At 39.3% G+C, this 25,722-nt stretch overlaps 1 protein-coding gene across 1 annotated transcript in view; it reads left to right on the top strand.

The window, feature by feature from the left end:
• Positions 1-25,722, top strand: part of MACROD2 (mono-ADP ribosylhydrolase 2) — a 1,539,224-nt gene that overhangs the window by 1,332,229 nt on the left and 181,273 nt on the right. The window contains exon 7 of the mRNA XM_017498618.2: positions 18,829-18,873. Coding sequence (XP_017354107.2) covers positions 18,829-18,873 — 45 coding nt within the window. The remainder of the gene's footprint in view (positions 1-18,828; positions 18,874-25,722) is intronic.

Here is a 25,722-nt window from a genome sequence, read left to right as displayed (position 1 = left end):
AATAGGCACGATACTTTTAAATTTTTACCCAGGAATTTACAAAAAATTTTCCTGGATTTCACTTTTTAAAATCTGAGCTATTTAAAAGCAAACAAGAGAAAGTACTCACATTATGTCTTCTGCATCTTCCCTTTACACTGATTTTATGTCTATCTCATCCATTATCAGTCATTATATTTCTATTAGTTGTCAAATATTTATTATATGCCTACTATGTTTCCAAGGCTTTTATCAGTGCTACATTTAAGATATTGTTCTTGTAATAGTCCTGAAGGGCACATATCATGCAGAGGAGTGACAAACAATATTAGCAAATAATAAAATATAACACTGGTACAGTCATAGCATCCAGGAATTCAGAGGCAAGTATGTATGAGGACCAGATTGATTGGGGCAATTTTCATGAAGAATGTGGCACTTCCAGTGATCTTTAAAGAATGAACAAGAGTAGGGAAGCTCACATCTGGTGTTTGGTAAGAAACATAGAGGGATAATGGCAGTTCAGATTTGAGAAATTGTAAAATAAAGTAGGATGCGTATATCCAATTTGTGAAGCCCTGACTGAGAAATGTCGACACTCTTACCAATGTATTATGCAACTGGGCCTAAGAGTAAGTCCTTGATTGGAAAATAGGTTAGATTCCATATTTAAGAAGGATTAATTCAATTCATGATTTAGAGACTGACCTTTCAACAACACCCTATTGCCATGGATTCCTCATCTGCTTTTATTGTGATAGTAGGGAACAAAGGCTAGAAAAATGTCAGTATATTGGCCAAAGTCACATAGTTGGGTATGTCTGAGCTCAAATCCTTCCCACTAGGTAATGCTTGTTCCCACAGCAATCCTGAAAACATGGACAATAGTTTGAAGCTACTTGACTGAAAAAAAAAAAAAAAAAAGGCCATATATTATCCATTTGCATTAGTGGGGCTAGAGCTACTGAAAAGCTAGAATTCCTCCAGCTATATGATATATCCACATGTTCTCTTTCCTTCCTTCTCTCACCTCCTCCCTGGTCATCAATTTTCTAAGAATAGTTATGAAGCACATGGTGTCATGAGCTGCTAAGATTTTCTTTCCTCTTACCATGTCAGCATAATGATTGGAAGACAGAAACTTGAAGAAATGAGTGGTGAATTTCTGAGAAAGGTAGCAACTGACTAATAAAGAGGTCAGCAGAGACAAAAGCAACTATGGTAAAAGGGAAGACATGCTAGGTTTGTTATCCTGAGAAATGGCCTCTGACCTCGTCACAGCCACCTCAGCAGTGTGTGGCTTTGTGCACGTTGTTTAACCTTTGTCTGCTTCAGTTTTGTCATGTGCAAACATAGTAATGGACCAATTCCAAATACAAGGAATAGTAATATAAATGAAAATCCACTAGATATGGTGGCCAAGCATCACAAATTTTTAAATATCCATGTTTATTTCCTATTACAATTTTAAAAGTAAGTAGGTCAATTTTTGTGATCATCTTTGAAAAATATGTAAAACTTCTTATCACAAAAGTAAGACAGGTTTATAGTGAAAATCAGATAAGCAAAAAGAAGAAAATGCAAACTATTTTCTGCCCTATAATCCGGAAATGAATTACATTTTGTCGTTTATCCTTCTGATCTTAAAAAATGGAAAATGCAAACCACCAGAAATTGGTCTTATAACTTGCTGTTTGTCGTTAAACACAAATCATGAACATATTTTTCATGTCATTATGAATTTTTCCATAACTTAATTCTAATAGACCCAAAGTTTACTCAAAACCATACTATTGAACTTAGGGATTATTTTTGCAAATTATTTCTCTATTTGCTTATAAGTAATCATTGTTTAAAAACATCTTTATAATTAAATATTGGCATCATTCTCATTTTTTAAAATACTTTTCTAAAAGCAGAATTACTTTTTCAAAATATGTGCAAAACCAAGACACTTTTGCTACTAATGGTCAAGTTGTTCACTGTGTTTGTAGCACTGCAGTTGAATGTCATGTACTGTGTAACTACGGGGATTACCATTCACAGGGACAGAAATATAAATGCCCAAGCCTAGCATTAAGCAACTTGAGTTTGCATTCCTGTGAGTGTTAATGAGAGTTTATTTGTTTCCTACCCTTCTCAATGGGTTGCATCTTAATGTTTTGATGTTAGCACTTTTCTACATGAAACAAGGTTATTAATGGGTAACAACATTCATTTATTTTATTACTAATATGGTTTAACATTTTTTCCAGCTATTATATCTCTAAATTTCTTATATGAAATTGCTGATCATAAGCCTTGTACATTTTTATTTCATCTTTTTCTTATTGATTTATAAGAACTCTTTGCATATTAAGGTTATAATCTTTCATATGTATGTTGCAAGTGGTTTCCCAGTTTGTCATTTATCTTTGTGATAGTTTTTTATAACCAAAATGGTGAGAAAAGGTAGAAAGATAAGATTTTAAAATATGTAAAAAAGGAAGGAAGGAGAAATGGGGAAATGAAAGGAAGAAAAGACTGAAGGTTTAAAAATAGAAAAGAAGAAACGCTTTTTAATGAAAGAATGAGGTTAAACCAAAAACTCAGAAATGACCTTGATTTTAAGCCTATGGACTTTACCTCACAGAAAACCGTTTTATTTCTAACTGGATTGTTTCTAGTTCTCCTCTTCAGATACTTTTTATTCAAAGCAATCTGCTTCCTGATTTACCAAATGTGGTAGGCAGAAAGATGTCCACCACAATTATGTCTACAATCTAAACACCAGAACCTGTGAATATGTTAGAAGGCACTGCAAAGGGAAAAATAAGATGGGTGGTGGAGTTAGGGTTGCATTTGGCTGACCACAAGACAGGAATGTTATTTTGGATTGATCATAGGGGTGGGGTCCATATCATCAAGAGAGTTCTTAAAATTGAAAGAGGGAAGCAGAAGAGGGAAGCCAGAAAGAGCTGTGACTGTGGAAGAATGTTCAGAGAGATGCACTGTTGCTGTTTTGAAGACAGGGGAAGAGGGCCATAGCTAAGGAATGTGGGTATCTCTAGAAGCTGGAAAAGCAAGGAAACAGATTCTTTCCTGGAGCCTCCAGAAAGGAAAGCAACCTAGCTGATATGTTGATTTTAGTCCAGTTGAGCCCATGTGGGACTTCTGACCTACAGAATTGTAAGATAATAAATTTGTGGTGTTAACAGAAATACATTACAACAGTAATAGAAAACTAATACATCAGTCATCTATGAATAAGTAAAAGACACACAAGAAAAACTTCTTACTCAGTCTGAATTGTACATTTTTTCCCCAAATGATGCATGCAATGTAGAAAAAAAACGAGAGTAAAAGAATTCAGTATTTTCTTTAATTATGAATGTTTACAAGTGTATGGCACATTTGTGCACTTTTAATGTGCAGATCATATTGATGTTTAGAATTCTACAAGACATCCTCTCTATAATGTAACATAAATGAGTTAACTGCCTTCTTAGGAAATGGGTGCTCACCATTTCCACTTGATGGGCCTCAAAAGCTACAAACACATTTTGCCTTCAATGAAAATCCGGTGAAGTGTTGCTGTAACCAAGCAACCTGAATGCAGGAACAAGCAGCCAACATAGACAGAAAGCAATCTGTCCCTTCCAACCAGGGGAGTGTGCAGTGAGTGTAGCAAATGCTGATAAACTGCAGAACAAATGAAGACCTGGGAACATGAGCCTTGACTAAGCAGAGTTTGATCTCATTAGGAAGTTCTGGTAAAACAGACACAACTAAATGCTAGTTGGAGAAGGGAGGGAGGATGCTATAGTCATCTTTATAGAGACCCCTGCTGGGTGCTTTTGAAAGACCTTTCAAACATTCTGCGTAGACTGGTTTTGGTTCTTTGGTTGAAAACATTGAGGCAAATGCAGGGGGAAAAAATCTTTTGAAGAATAATATATAAATAAAGTAATTCCTAAGAAGGCACAGAAGTAAGGATAAAGACAAAAACAATAGGGAAACTGAAATTCCTACAAACTATATTCCACTTTACATATGGACCTAACTTTATTTATTTATTTATTTATTTATTTTGAGAGGGAGTCTCGCTCTGTTGCCCAGGCTGGAGTGCAGTGGTATGATCTTGGCTGACGGCAACCTCCGCCTCCCTGGTTCAAGCAATTCTCTGCCTCAGCCTCCCGAGTAGCTGGGATTACAAGCTCCCACCACCACGCCTGGCTAATTTTTGTATTTTTAGTAGAGATGGGATTTCACCATGTTGGTCAGGCTGGTCTCGAACTTCTGACCTCGTGATCTGCCCGCCTCGGCCTCCCAAAGTGCTGGAATTACAGGCGTGAGCCACGGCACCCAGCCAGACCTAAGTGTTATTGTCAGCCTCCTGTCTTTGAGGAGTTGTCGGTCTCCGTCACTTATTGGTCACTCCATAGTCCATAGCAATCACGTGACTGCCTCTGCCTTCCTACTGCAGCCATCCTTGTTGAGGGTATTAGAACCTTTTTGATGGCTTGAGCATGGGAACTGAAACCACTGCATATTTGAGTCCATGACTTCACATGACCCTTTAGAGCCTTTCTCACATTGGACCAGGCACTCTATCCTGGCGACTGCTCTGCCATCTTGTTGTCCTGACAGTCATCTGTGTCCGGCCTGGCCCTTTCTGGTATATTTGCTTGCACACGTCTGTCTCCAGCCGAAGAGTGTCTCAGGCATCTTCAACTGAACCCATCCAAAATTAAATTCCAAATCTGTTTCTCCACTCCTCAATCCTCCTCTTCCTAAATCCCATATCTCAGTAACTGATGCTATCATGTGCCCAGATGGCCAAGCCAGAAGCAGCAGCATCAGGCAGTTTTCTGAGCAGTGCCTGTTACTTATTGCTTGATTTATAAAGTAATTAGATTTGAGTGCTCATTTTGGCCAAGGATCAGTTGAAGGAAAAACAATTCCTTTAAAAAAATGTTCTCCTGGCTTTATCAGTCACCTTCAGAAAGTAGATTTAGCAATTTGTAGATTCAGTGAGTCCAGATATTCAACTAAATGGTGGGAGTCCTGCTCAGGGAGGACTTTCCCTTATCACTCATTCTTTGCCTGAAGTTTCTGCTTTGTCGAGTCCTGCAAGAAGCCATGAGGATACCAATCTCTTCCCTACTACCTCTTCCAGGGCTGGGTGTGGTGGCTCACACCTGTAATCCCAGCACTTTGGGAGGCCGAGGCAGGTGGATCACAAGGTCACAAGTTTGAGACCAGCCTGGCCAGCATGGTGAAACCCTGTCTCTGCTAAAAATACAAAAAATTAGCCAGGCATGTGGCACCTGTAGTCTCAGCTACTTGGGAGGCTGAGGCAGGAGACTTGTTGAATCCAGCAGACAGAGGTTGCAGTGAGCCAAAATTGAGCCACTGCACTCCAGCCTGGGCAGCAGAGGGAGACTCTGTCTCAAAATAATAATAATAATAAAGAAATCCAAAACAAAAGCTTTATTTTTAATAATATTTCTTTTTTTCCGTAAATACAAATTATTCCTAGAAGCTTTGGGTAATGAAATATTAAAAAGATGAAGAGTGTACAAGAAGCCTGAGGTAAGAAATTAAGCTCTAAGGAAGAGAACTTGGAAACAAGTGAAATAAAACCACAGCAGGATTATTGTAATTGTTCTCCTTGACAGACCTGCCCATGTGTATGGATGTTCATGATAAATTGACAAGGGAATTACATGATCTATTTCAGGTGTCTGTCCATTTTTTTTCCCTTGAGGGTGGAGAGGATACCTTAATAGCTCATAAGGATAACATTCCACTTTATAACACCCTCCTTTTCTCATGCCACCCACAGACCTCTTTGAAGTTAGTTTCCATTCATGCACATGTCTCCTAGCCAATCTAGGAATCCTGGCCATGGACCGTGATAATCTAGACACTCAGCTGCACGGTAGCTGAGCGATTTCAAGCACATAAGGAAAGCATACCATGTCTTATAAAAAGCATAACTGTTCCTCAAACCCAGCTACTATGTGGCTTGGACACCTCTCACCATGCTAGCGTTAGTGAGACATCACAAGTTAGTTCAGTTGAAATATCCAAAAAATAATGGACATCTCCGTTTTTGAAAGATTCTTCTTTGCTTGTTTTTGTTTATTTCACTTCACCAAAAGACTGTATTAATTATGGAGGCTGTAGGTAAAGGAGTAAGACAAACCTCAAGTCATTCCAAAACCCATAGCATACTGCATTTTCCAAAGAAGTATGCACTATTTGCTATAGGGAAATGACAGATACAGATACCTGCTCGGAAGACAAGTATAATGATTAAGACAAAAATCATTCACATTAACTCCTTCCAATAAAAGAAGGTGAAATCAATGTTATAGGCCTCAAAGTAGGTTAGACATTTCCTTATGAAGGGGATTCTGAAGTATATAAAACTAGCTTTTACCCAAAACTAGTTATTCGTGAGAAACTAGTTGATTTTCACATATATTTTGTGATTAAAAGAAGAACTTTGGTCACATCCATGTGTTTGTGTAGAATGCAACAGGGTAATCTGACAGAGGGTGATGCAGTGAATAAAAACAGCATCTATTATGAAATTATCGTCAGAGGCCCCGTAAGATGAAATGGAGCTTTAGCCTCTGTATGCACCATGCCTGGGAAGGAAAGGGGATTTTCTGGAATGGGCATTTCTGAACACACAGAACAATGCCATCTGATGGATTGCTCTCTGTTTTGAAATAGTATTTGCGTCGCTTTGGTAGAAACCTTTTATTTCATTTTTGTCCTCTAACAAAGAAGCGTGATGCTTGGAGAACTGTTTAAAAGGGCTGCAACTCTGCCCACGCTTCGTCAGCCTCCTGACTGCTTTCAAACTTTGAATGGCATGACTCCCTACTTCCATAGGCTATCATCTTTTTGTAATATATATATTTTTGTTCCTGGTTTTGTTAGAAAAATTCTTGCTAGCAGCTTGTTGCACAAATATGACTCAGGAAAGCACATTATATAGAATAATGTTGAACTAAAGTAGATTTCATTAATATGTAACGGAACGTTAGGTGCTTTGTAGAGCAAAAGGACTCTATGCTTGATTTTAATACAAATAATAACAAAATATTAATGCATGTGCTTTATCATTTTCTGTAAATTTCTCTCATAAAAAAGTTATCTTTCAAAAGATGGTGTGTCACTCCTCTGCTTAAAGCTGTTTAATTGCTCTATAATTTTCCAAATAAAGTTTAAATGCTTCAACCTTATATATTAGGTTTCTGCAGAGAAAATAAACATATATTAAAATACATGGAAAGAGGTTTATCATCGGGAATGGCCCATATGATTATGAAGACTAAGTCCCAAGATCTGCAGTTGGCAAGTGTGAGACCTAGGAGAGTTCACGGCATAGTTCCAGTCTGAGTCCAAAGGTCTGAGAAACAATAGAGCCAATGGTGTAGTTCTAGTCTGAATACTGGCAGGCTTCAGACCCAAGAATAATTAATGTTTCAGTCTGAATCTGAAGGCAGGAAAAAAACTCGATGTCCAAGCAGCAGAAAGGCAATGAGGCAGGAGGAGTTAGTTCCCTGTTTCTCTCCAGGGGCCAGCCTTTGTGATCTAGTCAGGTCTTCAACTGATTGGATGAGGCTCACTCACATCTGGGAGGGCAGTCTGCTCAGTAACAAGTCAAATTTTCATCTCATTCAGAATCACTGAGAGACACATCCAGAATAATGTTTCACCAAATGTTTGGGCACTCTGGACCTGCCACCTTGACATGTAAAATTAACCATCACTCCTGGCATGGAAATCCTGTATTATCTAGCCAAAACAGATTGGGTTAGGTGCAATAATTTCCCAGATAGCTCTCCCTTTGGCCATGCATAGCCAGTGTTACTTCCTTAAAAACATCTTGATGGTTCACATCCACATGTTTTTACAGATATCTTTCCCTCTGCTTGAATGTGATTACCCTTGTCTTTGAGTTCCCCAAGAAGCAGATCCTGAAACAAGGACTGAAGTAGAAGGTGGGGGGAAGATGATCCCAGGAAACACCAGTAGGGAAGTGGGAAAGTGAGATGAGCAAAAGCAGGAGGTAATGAGGTTAAGCTGTAAGCCAGTTACCACTGGACAACTGGGGCTCAATCCCAGTAGCAGTGGGGAGACTCAGGGAGATAGTGTAGAACATACTTTGAATTAGGCCACCTGAGAAGCAAGGGAGCTGGGGTACTTAAATGCAAATTGTCAGTCATTTGAGAAAGGCTCAACCATAAATGGTGTTAATTCCTTGATAGTACTTGAATGGGCTTCAGCAAGCAGAGAGAGACCCCAGGCAAAGAGAACCAGGCTCAAAGGTGGGTTGGCATGCACTGAATGGTCAAAGAACAAAAAGCTGTAGGCAGGACATCCACATCTGGGCATCTACTGTAGCCTTTCTTTTTCCCTAGGTAACTTTAACTCACTCTTTAGGACTCAGCTGAAGCCTTCCCTTCGTAGACCTTCTCTCTGACTTAGCTGGCTCATGTATATTTCCCAGTATGACTTCTGTTTACTTCCATCAGTCAGAGAATCTGTTACCTTCTTCTCTGTTGTGTTGTTTTTCTTTTCTTTCTTTCTTTCTTTTTCTTTTTTTTTTTTTTTTACATGGAGTCTCGCTCTGTCACCAGGCTGGAGTGTAGTGGTGCAATCTCAGCTCACCGCAGCCTCCACCTCCTGGGTTCAAGTGATTCTCCTGCCTCAGCCTCCCAAGTAGCTGAGACTATAGGGATGCCTCACCATGCCCAGCTAATTTTTGTATTTTTAATAGAGATGGGGTTTCACTATGTTAGCCAGGATGGTCTCGATCTCTTAACTTCGTGATCTACCCACCTCAGTCTCCCAAAGTGCTAGGATTACAGGCATGAGCCACTGCACCCTGCCTGTTTTGCTTTTCTATATCACCCATCTTGTGAGCTCCTTGAAGGAAAAGATTGTTAACCTATATCATAATAACGGCTACACAATGTAAAGCTCAAGAAATGGTTATTTAAGTAGTAAAAATAGTAATAAGAATGACATCATAATGCAATCACTCAATAGGTGCTTCTTGCCTATGGCACAGATAAAACAAATTCACTGAGACAGCAGTATTGCAATAGAGAAGGAGTTTAACTCAGGCATGGCTAGCCAAGCAGAGGACAGAAGTTTATTACTTAAATCAGTCTTTCAAAAAGCTTAGAGGCTAGGAGTTTTATGGACAATTTAACAGGCAGGAGTCTAGGGAATGGGTGCTGCTTATTAGTTGGGGATCAAATTATAGGAGTGTGGAAAACTCCTCATGCACTAAGTCAGCCTCTGGATATGCATCACAGACCAGTTGAGTCACGAGTCAAAAATCCCGGTAGAGTCAGTCAGTTGCCAGAATGCAAAAGTCTGAAAAACATCTCAAAGACCAACCTTAAGTTCTAGAATAGTGATGTTATCTACTGGAGCAATTGTAGGGGTTACAAATCTTGGGACATCTGGAACAATGGCTAGTTATTGTTTAACTCTGTCTACATTTTAGTAGAATTCAGGCTTCTCTCATAATCTTGACCTTGGGGGCTGTCATTAGTTTTACAAAGGCAGCTTTAGTTCCCAAACAAAGAAGGGATAGTTTTGAGAAGGATTATCACCATCCTTGCTTTTAGGTTAAACTGAAAACTAAATTCCTTCCAAAGCTAGCTTGGGATATACCCAGAAGTGAACAAGAACAGCTTGTGAGGTTAAAAGGAAGGTAGAATCTGCTGTGTCAAATTTATTTCACTGTCATACTTTTTCACTTTCTTATTAAAGTTCTGGGATACATGTGCAGATTGTGCAGGATTGTTACATTGGTATACACATGTCATGGTGTTTGCTGTATCCATCCGCCTGTCTCCTACATTAGGTATTTGTCTTAATGTAATCCCTCCCCAATCCAACCCACCCACTGCCATCTCTCTCCTAGCCATCCCACCACCAACAGGCCCTAGTGTGTGATGTTCCCCTCCCTGTGTCCATGTGTTCTCATTGTTCAGCACCCACTTATGAGTGAGAACATGCTGTGTTTGGTTTTCTGTTCTTGTGTCAGTTTGCTTAGAATGATGATTTCCAGCTACATCCATGTCCCTACAAAGGATATGAACACATCCTTTTTTGTGGCTGCATAGTATTCCCTGGTGTTTATGTGCCACATTTTCTTTATCCAGTCTATCATTGATGGGCACTTGGGTTGGTTCCAAGTCTTTGCTATTGTGAACAGTGCCACAATGAATATACGTGTGCATGTGTCTTTATAAAAGAACAATTTATAATCCTTTGGGTACATACCCAGTAATGGGATTGCTGGGTCAAATGGTATTTCCATTTCTAGATCCTTGAGGAATCATAACACTGTCTTCCAAAATAGTTGAACTTATTTACACTCCCACCATCAGTGTAAAAGCATTCCTATCTCCCCACATCCTCACCAGCATCTGTTGTCTCCAGATTTTTTTTTAATTTTTAATTTTTTATATATATTTTTTATTGTACTTCACGTTCTGGGGTTCATGTGCAGATCATGCAGGATTGTTGCATAGGTACATACATGGCAATGTGGTTTGCTGCTTCCATCTCCCCATCACCTACATCTGGCATTTCCCCCCATGTTATCCCTCCCCAACCTCCCAACACCTTGCTGTTCCTCCCCTAGACCCACCAACAGACCCCCGTGTGGCATGCTCCTCTCCATGTGTTCTCATTGTTCAACACCCACCTATGAGGGAGAACATGTGGTGTCTGATTTTCTGTTGTGTCAGTTTGCTGAGAATGATGGTTTTCACATTCATCCATGTCCCTACAAAGGACACAAACTCATCACGTTTTATGGCTGCATAGTATTCTATGGTGTATATGTTTCACATTTTCCTTGTCCAGTCTATCATCAATGGGCATTTGGGTTGGTTCCAGGTCTTGGCTATTGTAAACAGTGCCACAATGAACATACATGTCCATGTGTCTTTATAATAGAATGATTTATAATCCTTTGGATATATACCCAGTATTGGGATTGCTGGGTCAAATGGAATTTCTATTTCTAGGTCCTTCAAGAATCTCCGCACTGTCTTCCTCAATCGTTGAACTAATTTACACTCCCACCAACAGTGTAAAAGTGTTCCTATTTCTCCACATCCTCTTCAGCATCTGTTCTCTCCAGATTTTTTAATGATTGCCATTCTAACTGGAGTGAGATGGTATCTGAATGTGCTTTTGATTTGTATTTCTCTAATGACCAGTGATGATGAGCATTTTTTCATGTTTGTTGGCCTCATATGTGTCTTCTTTTGAATAGTGTCTGTTCACATCCTTTGCCCCCTTTTGGATGGGTTTGTTTTTTTCTTGCAAATATGTTTTAGTTCTTTGTAGAGTCTAGATAGTAGCCCTTTGTCACATGGGTAGATTGCAAAATTTTTTTCCCATTCTGTTGGTTGCCAGTTCACTCTAATGATTGTTTCTTTTGCTGTACAAAGCTCTGGAGTTTGGTTAGATCCCATTTGTCTATTTTGGTTTTTGCAATGCTTTTGGCGTTTTAGTCATGAAGTCCTTGCCTATGCCTATGCCCTGAATGGTTTTGTCTAGGCTTTATTCTAGGGTTTTATGATGTTAGGTCTTATCTTTAAGTCTTTAATCCATCTGGATTTAATTTTAGTGTAAGGTATCAGGAAGGGGTCCAGTTTCTGCTTTCTGCACATGGCTAGCCAGTTTTCCCAACACCATTTATTAAACAGGGAATCCTTTGCCCATTGCTTATGTTTGTCAGGTTTGTCAAAGATCAGATGATTGTAGGTGTGTGGTGTTGCCTCCAAGGCCTCTGTTTTGTTTCATTGGTCTGTATCTCTGTTTTAGCACCAGTACCATGCTGTTTTGATTACTGTAGCCTTGTAGTATAGTTTGAAGTCAGGTAGCATGATGCATCCAGCTTTGTTCTTGCTTGGGATTGTCTTGGCTATGTGGGCTCTTCTTTGGTTCCATATGAAGTTCAAGGTGTTTTTTTCCAGCTGAAGAGGGCCATAGGTAGCTTGATGAGAATAGCACTGAATCTATAACTTACATTGGGCAGTTTGGCCATTTTCACAATATGATTCTTCCTAACCATGAGCATGGAGTGTTTTTCCATATGTTTGTGTCCTCTCTTATTTCCTTGACTAGTAGTTTTTAGTTCTCCTTGAAGAGGTCCTTTACATCCTTTGTTAGTTGTATTCCTAGGTATTTTATTCTCTTTGTAGCAATTGTGAATGGAAGTTTGCTCGTGATTTGGCTCTCATGTTAATCTGTTATTGGTGTATAGGAATGCTTGTGATTCCTGCATATTGATTTTGTATCCTGAGACTTTTCTGAAGCTGCTTAACAGTTTAAGGAGATTTTAGGCTGAGATGGTGTGCTCTTCTAAATATACAATCATGTTGTCTGCAAATAGAGACAATTTGACTTCCTACTTTCCTAATTGAATACCCTTTATTTTTTTTTCTTACCTGATTGCTCTGGCTAGAACTTCCAATACTATATTGAATAGGAGTGTGAGAGACAGCACCCTTGTTTAGTGCCAGATTGCAAGGGGAATGCTTCCAGTTTTTGCCCATTCAGTATGATATTGGCTGTGGGTTTGTTGTAAATAGCTTTTATTATTTTGAGATATGTTCCATCCATACCTAGTTTATTGAGAATTCTTAGCATAAAGGGCTGTTGAATTTTGTTGAAGCCCTTCTCTGCATCAATTGAGATAATCATGTGGTTTTTGTCTTTGGTTCTGTTTATGTGGGGGATTATGATTATAGACTTGTGTATGTTGAACCAGCCTGGCATCCCCAAGATGAAGCCTGTTTGATCATGATGGATAAGCTTTTTGATGTGTTGTTGCAATTGGTTTGCCAATATGTTATTGAAGATCTTTGCATCTATGTTCATCATGGATACTGGCCTGAAGTTTTCTTTTTTTTGTTGAATCTCTGCTGGGTTTTGGTATCAGGATGATGTTGGTCTCATAAAATGATTTGGAAAGGATTCCTTCTTTTTATATTGTATGGAATAGTTTCAGAAGGAGTGGTATCAGTTCCTCTTCCTATGTCTGGCAGAATTTGGCTGTGAACGCATCTGGACCTGGGCTTTTTTTGGTTGGTAGGCTATTAATTGCTGCCTCAATTTCAGCTCTTATTATTGATCTATTCTGGGTTTCAACTTCTTCCTGGTTTAGTCTTGGGAGGGTGCACGCGTCCAGGAATTTATCCATTTCTTCCAGGCTTACTGGTTTATGTGCATAGAGTGGTTTGTAGTAATCATTGATGGTAGTTTGTATTTCTGTGGAATCAGTAGTGATATCCCCTTTATCATTTTTTATTGCATTTATTTGATTCTTCTTTCTTTTCTATTAATCTGGCTAGTGGTCTGTCTATTTTGCCGATCTTTTCAAAAAACCAACTCCTGGATTTATTGATTTTTCAAAGGCTTTTTTGTGTCTCTGTTTCCTTCAGTTCTGCTCCTAGTTATTTCTTGTCTTCTGCTATCTTTTGAGGTTTTTTAAATCTTTTTCCTCTAGCTCTTTCAATTTTGATGATAGGGTGTCAATTTTAGATCTTTCCTTCTTTCTCAAGTGGGCATTTATTGCTATAAATTTCCCTGTAGACACTGGTTTAAATGTGTCCCAGAGATTCTGGTACGTTGTGTCTTCATTCTCCTTGGTTTTGAAGAACATCTTTATTTCTGCCTTCATTTCATTGTTTATCCAGTCAACATTCAAGAGCAAGTCATTCGGTTTCCATGAAATTGTGTGGTTCTGAGTTAGTTTCTTAATTCTGAGTTCTAATTTGATTGCACTGTGGACTGAGAGACTGTTTGTTATGATTGCTATTCTTTTGCATTTGCTGAGGAGTGATTTACTTCCAATTATGTGGTCAGTTTTAGAGTAGGTGTGATGTGGTGTTGAGAAGAATATGTAATCTGTGGATTTGGGGTGGAGAGTTCTGAAGATATTAGGTTTGCTTGATCCAGGTCTGAGTTCAACTCCTGGATATCCTTGTTAATTTTCTGTCTCGTTGATCTGACGAATATTGACAGTGGAGTGTTAAAGTCTCCCACTATTATTCTCCAGATTTTTTAATGATCATCATTCTAACTGGCATGAGATGGTGTATCTCAATGTGGTTTTGACTTGCGTTTCTTTAATGACCAGTGATGATGAGCATTTGTTCATATGTTTGTTAGCTGCGTAAGTCTTCTTTTGAGAAGAGACTTCATATCCTTTGCCCACTTTTTGATGAGGTTTTTGTCTTGTAAATTTTAGTTTTTTGTAGATTCTGGATATTAGCCCTTCGTCAGATGGGTAGATTGCAAAAAATTTTTCCCATTCTATTGGTTGCCTGTTCACTCTAATGATTGTTTCTTTTGCTGTACCGAAGCTCTGGAGTTTAATTAGATCCCATTTGTCCATTTTGGCTTTTTTTTGCCATTGTGTTGTAGTGTTTTAGTCATGAAGTCCTTGCCTATGCCTATGCCTACATCCTGAATTGTAATGCCTAGGTTTTCTTCTAAGGTTTTTATGGTGTTAGGTCTTATGTTTAAGTCTTTAATCTATCTGGAGTTAATTTTTGTATGAGATGTAAGAAAGGGGTCCAGTTTCAGCTTTCAAAACATGGCTGGCCAGTTTTCATACTTTTTATATCAGATTTCTCTCATTATAACAATTTTTGCAAGGATGGTCTTAGTAATAATCAGTATTTATTGAATGCTCATTCTGCATAAGCACTTGACATATAATTCTAACCCTAAGAAGTTGGTAATTTTATTATCCCTATTTTTCAGATTAAAAAAACCCTGACATATAGGTATTATGAGGAGGGCAAAGTATAACTTCCCCTTTGCCCCCTGGAAGTTCACTAAAAATCAACTGACAAAGGCCAGGTTAATAGTAGAAAAGGCATGCAAAATTATTTTAACATTCATAAGCATGGAACATTGCGTGAGAATGATTATACACTCGCTAAATGGGGCACAGAATCTTATATCTTCTTCATAGGGGAGGGGATAGCGAAAGTAGACAATTTTTTTGAGGAGCAATAAATGATTATTAGGAAGAATGAATGGACCCAGGAGACAAAAATTAACTTGTAAATGATTCTCTTTGGAATTTGAATGAGCCCAAGAGGCAGACATTATCTTGTGAAAAAAATCTGTCCAGGTGTGCTTGCATTCTCAGCTTGCTTTTCTGCAAAGATAATGAGATTCCAGGAAGAAGATGGAAGGCACTTGTGTTTCTTTTGGGGGGTACTGTTTCTAGATAGATAAGGGAACTTCAGAGAAAATCTTCATCCTGTGCTTTGGGAGAGACAAGTGATTGAGAGATTGGGGTGAGGGGAAGGTCCTCCATATTTCAGGGGAAAATATTCTGATATTCTTCTTGCCCGGTATTCACCTAGTTATATGTAGTTTGACCTGGAAGTAAACCAAACCAGTCTAAGTCCAGACTCTGGACAGACTCTTAATCACTGTATGACTAAATCAGTGCATGAGTGAAATTAATGAATAATTAATACCAAGCCTGAACCTTCCACACATAGGAATCATTCTGGGGGATGATGTTATTGGGACAGTCTATATAGTACAAATATCAGCTTCAATGTCTTGTTCTACAAGAAGACTTCCAAGTAGCATAGCTAAGAGCATCAATCCCTTCTCTGACACCTTTTTAACAGCACTGACTACCCTATGTCGGAATGTATCCACGTGTCTTAGTTTGTTTACTACTGGTGAGAGTCTACAAAACTGCTCAAGTCTCTATTCTCCTTGGTGTTTCTACAGCCCCAAATATAAAGGCTTGTACATAATAGGCTACCAATGAGTGTTTGCCAGGTGAATAATGGAAATGTGAGTGACAAGCAAAGGGATCTTTGACTCTCCCTTTATTTTTTTCCCAGAAATTGTAGACCCTTTTTCATCTCTTTCTCTGAGATTCTGGAGAGTCTGTTGTCATACAGATTTTAGATGGCTTTGTAAAATAAAATTCTGTTTAAAGATATTAAATATAGGGAAGAATCTATGAAGTGTAGTTACTAATAATTTGATAATCATTTGGTTAGAAAATTATATTTCTAAGAAATTGCTATTCTTCCTTCTAAACTGCATTCATAGAATGAATAAAAAATAATGTGAAAATCACCAAAAAAATACTTTTTTAAAAGTTAACTATAGTCACCAAGAATTGCCTTTCTAAAACCTCAAATTAAAGGCATTTTCCGCTTTGGCTAATAAACCTGTATTCTTTATTGATAATTGATTCTTAGAAGAGGGCCATACTGAGTAAATTTGCCTGGAATGACAAGTTCCAAAGCACATATTTAGGAGGAAGTTGCAAATCTTCACTGACTTCCCATTATTTACAGAGCATCATATAGCTAATATGCATAAGGCACATAGAAAATAATATAAATTTAATTCAGTGGACATTTTTTTATTGATTCTAGTATATAAAATGAATGGCATTAAGTGGCAGGGAATTTACAGGAACATAATACCTGGTCTCCATCTTTGCAGAATTTATGGTCTGGAGATGAATATTTGAAAGAGATAAATTAACAAGCAGACTGTGTGATTTTATTATAATAATAGCTAATATTTAGCACTTAACAAGGTTTCAGTAGCTGCCCTAGTGCTTTACACTGCATTATCTCATTTAATCCTTACAAAAGCTCTATGTAGTAGGCATTAGTATTATCACACTATACAGCTGATGAACCTGAAGCTCAGGAAGATTCAGGTAACTTCTCCAAGATTGCATGACCAGGAGATGGATGGGTGGAGGTGCCAGGATGCCAACCTAAGCCCATGTGTATTTAAAGTCCATACCAAGAAGGCAGTAAAAATAAGGTACATCAAAGAGCACATGATTCATTCAAACTTGGGGAAATCAGACGCTATGGCACCCAAGCCTGCACTTGAAGGATGAAAGTGAATGGAGATGGAGAAGGGCATTGCTAGCAGGACCAAGGCAGGTGGAGGAAGCTGAAGGGGACCTTGAGAGAACAGAGAAGAGTTCAGTGTTGCCATCCATGCAGGTGGTAGTCTGCGTGTAACAGAGGAGGTGAAACTGAGAAGAGTGTCTGGAACCAGGTATCGTTGGCCTTGAGTGTTACCAGGAAGAGTCTAGACTTTTCTCATTAGGCAGAGGGCAGTCACTGAACAGTTGTGAACCAGATCAGAGCTGTATTTTAAGATTGATTTGGCAGCCACGTGTAAAAGGAATGAGATCCAGGAGAGGGAAAGAGAGAGGAGCCGTTAGGAAGCTGCTAAAATAGCTAAGGCAAATGGCACTGGGAGTCTGAATTTGTACTGCAATAATGTGAGGAGAGAGGAGCAAATATAGAAACAGGAGATTTGGCGCTGGCTGATATTTTAGTCCATTTGGGCTGCTATAACAAAATATCATGGACTCAGTGACTTATAAACAACATAAATTTATTTCTGACAGTTCTAGAGGCTGGAAGTCCAAGATCCAGGTGCCGGCAGAGTCGGTGTCTGGTGAGGGCCCTCTTCCTCATAGGGAGCCATCTTCTCCCTGTGTCTATACACGGAGGAAGGGGTGAGAGGTCTCTCTTAGGTATCTTTTCTAAGGACACTAATCCCATCCACGAAGGCTCTGCCCTCATGATCTAATCACCTCTGTAAGGCCTCACCTTATAATCAATCACCTTGGAGAGATAGCAAGGGGAGAGATGCCAGATGTAGGTGATGGGGAGGAAGACAGCAAATCACACTGCCACGTGTGTACCTATGCAACAATCTTGCATGTTCTTCACATGTTCCCCAAAACCTAAAATGCAACAAAATAAATAGAAAAAAAAATAAAATCATTAACTTCTTCTTCAAAAGAAGATGTAAGCATATGAATTTTGGGGGTGACAGAGATTCACATCATAGCAATGGATGTGGAGAACGAGACAGACAGATGACAATGTCAGAAGTTCAAAAGAGCAAGCATGTCATCTACAGTGCCGAGGAATCACATGTCCTTGTCTAGTTAAAAGGGGTTGTAATAGTGGGAGATGAGGGGAGCTAAACAGGAATGGTGCAACTGGTGGAGCACTTGAAAGCACATGAGTAAAGGTTGGGATTTCCATGTGCAGCAAAGCAGCACTTTTCATGGTGTGGTGCAGGGATTTGGTATGTTTTGGTCTATGACCAAATAATGATGCCCATACTTCTCAGATACTTGAAGTGAGCATGCAGACCCTTAACAAAAGTAGAACATGTGACATTTAAAGTCTGATTTTTAATTTTGAGCAATTGAAATTACTGAAGTGACCATATAGAATTTGTATAAGTAAATGATTGATTGCACAGTTTGTTATAAATCATTTTTTGAGTTGGAGTCTAACTAACTCTGGCGTCCAGGCTGGAGTGCAGTGGCGTGATCTCAGCTCACAGCAACCTCCACTTAATGGGTTTAAGTGATTTTCCTGCCTCAGCCTAGTAAGTAAGTAGCTGGAATAACAGACACACACTACCACACCTGGCTAATTTTTTATATTTTTAGTAGAGATGGGGTGTCACCATATGGGCCAGGCTGGTCTCAAACTCCTAACCTTGTGATCTTCCTGCCTCAGCCTCCCAAAGTGCTGGGATTACAGGCATGAACCACCTCACCAAGCTAAATATAATAATTTTTAAAAGGAAATGTAAACCCTAGGTTTTAAATGGTGCATTAATGTGTATACTTTCTTAACTCAGCATGATAATATAAGACAATAGAAATGCGTATTTTAACAGTCTGGTTTTTTTTATTAATCCAACTAGAACTTTGTGTTTCCCACTTTCATATGAGTATTTTTTCCTATTTTTTAACAGATGATAATGAAGAGGAGGAGGATGTTGAAATGAAAGAAGATTCAGGTATTAAATTTATAATTTTATTATTAGTGGGTAAGCAGGGGTCATTTTGTTGTTTATGTACACTTCATATTTTTTCAAAGACAAAAATAAGATTAAAATAGAAATACATGCTCAGTGTTATAAAAAAGTAGTTGCTGTGCTGACACTTAAGGTTAATGCAGTTAGTGTATTTAAGCAATAAATTTGACCTTGAGTTTCCTGACAGCTAAGGTAAAAATAATAGAACATGATGTTGTAGTTAATAGTTACATAACAAATCACCCCCACAACTTAGGGTAAGCTGCAAACAACCACTTGTGATGCTCATGAGTACAGCAGAGATAACTTAATCATCCTGTTCACAAGGTTTGGGGCTCAGCAGGAAGGTTCAACAACTGGGAGCTGGGACCATCTCAAGATTCTCTCTCTTGTCTGGCTATTGATTGATTGATTGATCTCAACTGTCAGCTAAAATCTTAGCTGGGGCAACTTCCCAAAACACTTAGCACTTGTACCTGGCCACTTTATGTGGCCAGCTTCCAAAATGAGTTTCTCATGGAAAAAGGGAGACGCTGTATTCTCAGGCTTAGACATTCCTCTGCATCACTCCATGTAACTGTGTTCTTTGGAGTAGTCACAAGCCTGCCACTATTCAAGAGGAAATGAAAATGGACTCAATGTCTTCACTGGGAGTGGTTCTGTAGAGCATTTAAGACCTAAAATATTGCGGTGGCCATCTTTGGAAATACACTTTCCACATTTTATATTTTGCTCTTGTTATCAGAAATTTGTGATGCATTCCAAGTCCTCAATATAGCCCAGTTGTTATGAGGAAAATCTATTGGTTAAATGCACAGGTTATGGCCTAAAGTAGCCACTGAACATATCTTTGATAGTGAATCCATGAATCAATAGACCTGAATTCAATTCTAGCTCTATCAATTATTGACCTTAGGCAAGTATCATTTCCTATAAGCCTCGGTTTACAATTCTGGGGGCAATAATTCTTACCACATAGTTTTGTTTGGGGGATTACATCAGATAACATACCTAAAGTTTCATACAGTGCTTGGATCATAGTAAGCATTCAGTAAATTGTTTTTTTTTTTTTTTTCTCTCATTCTAACAGATATTAGAAGGATGTAGAGCTTAATTGTATGATTAAAAGCTCCTTGTCCCCCATTTTAGCAATCAGTGTTTTGACCACGAAATGTGGCCAGTTTTTAAGAAGTATCTCAGAGGTCCTAATTTTGTGTTGATGCCAGAACTCCCTACAAATCACTGACAGGCTCAGTCTGGGCAGCTCTATCAACAGGGAGCTCCTTAAATTCTGATGCCTCCGATCTCATTACAAGAGGTGTAATTGGAGTGGTCCTTTTAAGTTATATCTCTCTCCCTCCTCTCACCACCCGCTATCTATCTTCAAGGGGAAATAACACCAGTTTCTTTTCATCATAAAAGTCCATTGGAACGATTATAGCTTCTATCTACTATTCTCCAGTCCAAACATGTCTGATTCTCAACATTCCCTCAGACTTCCAAATGCAATGGATTCAGAGGGCATGAAAAGCAGAATCTGAAAGTCAGGAGCAGGAATAAAGGAGGTAGAAGAGGAACTGTAGCAGTGGCTGTTGGTGCCCTACTTATGTCTCCTTGGTGCTTGCTCTTATTTTACAGCACCAACAGCTTTCCAAGGAAAGTCCTTATGACTCTCTGCTAAGTGTTTTACTCTGGCCCTGGGAGCAAACTCAAAGCACCAGAAAGTTAATTTCTCTAGAGCAGCCCTCAACCAATAATAGGCAGAACTTGGTTGGTCAATATCCACATCTGACACAGGTTCTATTCCAGTGCTGCCTAGTAGAAACACAATGTGAGTCTCAAATATAATTTTAGATTTTCTAGTAGCTACATTGAACAAAGTGAAAGGAAGAATGTAAAATAATATTTTGTATAATACAATAATCCAAAATATTATTTCAACATATAATCATATAAAAAGTCAGATATTTTACATTCCTTCTTTCCATACTGACTTTGAAATTGGTGTGTACTTTACATACACATCTCAATTCAAACTGGCCACATTTCAACTACTCATTGGCAGGATGTGGCTAGTGGCTACAGTATCGGACAGCATTGTTCAGAGGTCCCCAGTAAAACTGAATCTCGGTTGCCCACAGTGGAATGTGCTCATGAGCACACCCAGTAGTGGCTGTTTTCCTTTTCCTGTCTATCTTCCTTCCCTACTCCTCTTGTGATACTTGCTAAAATCATCTCTCAAATTAACTGCTTAACATTTAAACCCTTCTATGTTTGCTTCTGAAAGAATATGACCTAAGACAAGGATTTTGCTTGCCTCTTACAAAACAGAGTTCAAGGTAAAATTTTAATTAAAATCTCAATTCCTACACCCTTGTAGAATGTCTTGTTAAAAAGAACCATATGTTTAAAAAAGACTTTAAATTATCACCATGTCTTGAATTAACTTTCATGAATTTAATCTGAATGCCTGCCCTTCTCATTTATCTGCTCACATGAAATGTTCTTGGAGTATCTTTTAGCCACGAGGGTTACTGCCCTTTCAAGCACCCAGTATAAAGCCTTTATCTTGTCCATGGCTCCTTTGCGTAAATGCCATAAGTACACATTTCTAAGCAAAGTGAGCTGGCTTCTCCATGAGATTTAGCTAGCTATCCAAACCACTGAACGATTTTAAGGAAATCATTATTAATGCTAATACAGAGTCCACAGGTTTGGAGTCAGCATTTGAAGTTCAGTGGCATTAAATAGATCATCTTATCTGATTTTAGTTCCACCAGGTTTTCTGAGAGTTTGGTCTCCAGCAGCTGGATGCAGCTGTTCAAGTTATATTCAATGGCCCAAGGATGCTAAGCCACTCAGACAGAATGGGCGTGGGAGCTACTCTCTATTTCCTGATACCTGAGTGCTGAAATCATGGAGAATTTTTGTGCTGAATGGTTCCAGCTGGCCTCACCAGACACTGGTGTGCAGGCTGGCTTCATTCAGATCTCACACTCAAGCATGCCAATCTCGAAGATGAGTCTGAACCATCCTCCCAAGGCCAGTAACTGCAGCCTTTCCCCTGCCCTCTATCAATTCTTCTCATTCAAGTAGAAAAGCTGGAGGGATTTTTACAAATGCAACTGACACTAATGAAGGGCTACTTGAGTGAATCAACTGGCCAAGACATGCTAATGAGTGACAGCAAATAACTTGAATACCTAAACCCACTGGGGTGCTTGTAAATTAACTCTCTGGGTAAGGAGAGCCCAGTTTGAAGAGTTTGCGGATTTCTACAGCATAAACACACCTACTCTTTTTCAAGTTTCCAAGCATGAGGTCAATGAATGCGAGAGCTGGGGAGAGTTGGTACAATTAGCTGGTGTGAGCTGGCTCAGGTCAGCCACAGCACAGCTCTGCCGAGCCAGACTTTAATTGGGCATGCACTTTACTTTGTGCCAATAACTTGACATGCATGAACTCATTTAATACACACAGCAACCCTATATATAAGGCAGGAACTGGTATTGTGGAGGCTTAAAACGGGTTAGTTCCTTGCTTAAGTAGCAGAGCCAGAATTTGAATCTGAGTTTGCCTAACCCCAAAGTTCAGGTCTTTCACTTTCTTGCGCCTGTCTCCAGACTTTCATAGTAAGTAGAGGCAGGAGCATTTCAGATGGTATCAGACATGGTCACCTGTAAGGGAAGGCTCTACTCCCTTGGGAGGTAGAAGCAGCAGACTGGCTTAAATGCCTAGAATTCCTTTTAAGTCCTTTAATCATCTTCCTTAATCCTGGCATGGCAAATGTTTTCCCATGTGCTTTCATGTCCATGACTATGCACTATTGAAATTAGCCCCAATCGGAGCCAGCAAGGACAAAAAATTATCAACCACCTATGGAAATTCAACCACATCACAGCTGGAGGCGCAGTTGATTCCCTCAGGGGGCAAATCCATGCTCCTGAAAAATCTCCAGGTTTCCACCCTGGGCCAGACACAGGGCAAGCTAGAACACATGATATATTGTCAAAGAAAAGTATGGGGGTGCGTTTGAAGGGAGGTAGAAGCAACTCTCTTCTTCACTCCCCCAGGCCAAGAGGGAAAGTTGTTCTTCCCAAGCCACAAGTAGAAACCTGGGCACAGAGGCCTTATGTATCTGACTTTCATCTGCATGCCCCAAAACACTTTACCCATGCTATCATGAAATGATACAATGGTATTTCATATAACATGTTTCATGTTCATATTCAACATGTATCCATGCCCACTGACCCAAGGAGTGCTCTACAACTTTTTCAAAAAATAAACTATGAATATGTTGGGGGGTGCTTAGATATTTCAAAAAGGGGCAAATGGATGCCCTTTTAAATAGTTCCCACTCCCCAGGAATTCCCATTCTGGTGGAAAATGAAGACCTAGAACTGTAACTCACCAAAACGCAAAAAGGGTGTTTGGAGAAATGCTGGTTTGGAGTTGAATTTTCAGCACTGGAAATGCTCTTCTTGATTCCAGTTGCAGACAACACATTGCGGTGACAGGGAAGGGAGGTTGCAAGTGTCACTTTGCCCGTTTTATGAATCCCTTTGAACTCAGTATTTGCACTCGGTGAGCTGCTCCAAGCATCTCGTTTCTGTTTTTGCTGAACCCATTCCAAGGGTTGACATCCATCTTGCACCTAGTGACAGAAGTTTGGGGGGAGTTGCTAATGTAGTCATTGGCAAAATTTTTCACCTTGGCTGTGGTAATAACCTTAGCTGTGACTGACTTGCCACCACAGAAAACCTAGCCTAGTGCCCAAAAGCTTTGCAGGTTATAATGCCAAAGTTTTTAACAGCACATCTATCAAATGTGGTTTTTTTTGTTTGTTTGTTTTTTGTTCTGTTCCTTTTTTAATAAATGGGAAATGAGAAATGAGTCGCTATAGCTCTGTAATGTAATTTTAGAATCCTGGCATGAAGGCGACAGCTGCTAAGAGAGAATTAGGCAGGGTCCCCATTATATCTTGGCCTTAAAGAAAGGCCTGAGGAAGCAAAAATAAAATAGAATTTGAAATGAAATTCACAAGGCGCTGCTAGGCACTAGGGATACAAGAGGGATTAGCAAAGACAAGTGCCCTTTTCTCATGGAATTTACATTCTGGGGGATGAGATGAGGAAGGAGTCATAGGATAAAGGGATACACCAGAGAGCGAGATAATTTCAGATACAAGTGATGTGTTTGAGAGAGATTTCCTTTGTGATGAGCCTTTAGATTAGGCAGTCAGAGAAGGCCTTCTAGAGAGTGAGATTTGATCTGAGATTCAAAGGGCGAGAATGAAGCAGACCTATGAATGTGTGTGTTGGAGGAGTGGGGGTGAGAACAGCAGGTGCAAAGGTCCTGAGGTAGGAACCAGCGTGGCAGTGGTTGAGGAACATAAAGGGGAGGGAAGCTGACAAAGCTAGAGCCAAACGCAAGTGGGAGGTGAGGTTAGTATGCTAAGTGGGGCCCAAATGACATGCTGTGCTAGGCCTGGAATTGGACTTGGATCTCATTCTAAGCAATGGTTTTTAAACAGCTGAGCGACATGATCTTGTTTATGTTTCAAAAGCTCACACTGACTGCTGTGTAGAAGAGAATGTAAAGAGTAAAAGCAGGGAGACTAAAAATCCAGAGGTTATGATTTAGAGGATTATGAGATGCTGCTGGTTTGGGCTACTATGGTGATTACAAAGGCTCAGTGCAGTAGATGAATATGGAATCTATTTTAGAATGGAAATGATAGGGCTTATGATTATTTGGGGTTTAAATTCCTGGGTAGATAGTAATACCCTTCCTTGAGATGTGCCATACTGTGGAAAGAACAGGCTTATAGACATCCAGTATATGACGGTCTTATTTTAAATTTGAAATGCCTGATGAGGTCCTTTACAAAAAAAATTGAGAGGGCCTGATATGATCTGAGTACAGGGAAATTATTAGGGCTGTGAAGTGTGGGGCATGGTTAAGTACCAGCCCTGCAAGGACAATGGGAAGGAGGTGGCTACGAGACCCAAGAAACTTAGAGGGCCACTCTAAGTGGAGAAGGCCAACTCTAGGGTCTGTAACGTTAGATTGAGGGACATAACCAGCTCATGAAAACTACCATGTGCCTAGAAAGTAAATGCCCTGAGCTCCCCATTGGCTACACCTAATAGGAACCCAAAGAACCAGGGAGTTCATTGGTGCAATCCAGAAAATCCAGCCTGCCAGAGCACAGCAGGGATGGTGAATGGTGGAGAGTGGATCTAGAGGGGCAAAAGATATTTAGTCCCTAATCCCAAACAAGATGCCATGTAGGCAGTTGAAGACATAAGTCATGAGCTTAGTAGGAAGACGAGGGCTAGATACATAAATTAACACCTAGTGAAGTGCACTATATCCAAATGGAATAAACTTGGAGATGCTTTCTTGACACTGTCCTCAGAATTTATTTGCCCCCATGGATAGACTTAGAGAGGCATTGAGAAAAATAGGAAGTACAGTAATTTAATTGGGGACATACAGAATTTGGATTACTAAAAACAGTTTGTTAAATAGAAGCAGGATAAGTTCCAGCCCCATTACTTTCTCCATTCCTCTACCCCTGCTTTCAGGACTAAGATGAAATTGCACAATGACGATTGTCAATCTCTGAAGATTGGTATCAAACTCTTGGAGAAAAAGAAGTTAACAGGGTTCCCTTATAGAGAATTTCTAAATTTAAAAAAGTATAAGATTTTACATTTGTGTGAATCACTAATGGTGTCTACAAAATGTTTTAGTGTAAGCCTTAAGTTTAAGTCTATGTAGGTTGGAGAATCACAAGTCTTTGCCAGAATTTCACTCAGCCAT

This window comes from Cebus imitator, unplaced genomic scaffold (assembly GCF_001604975.1).
Source record: "Cebus imitator isolate Cc_AM_T3 unplaced genomic scaffold, Cebus_imitator-1.0 Scaffold246, whole genome shotgun sequence".
Taxonomy (NCBI): Eukaryota; Metazoa; Chordata; class Mammalia; order Primates; family Cebidae; genus Cebus; species Cebus imitator.
Note: the sequence above shows the minus strand (reverse complement) of the source record. Positions and strands in the feature narration are given on the sequence as shown.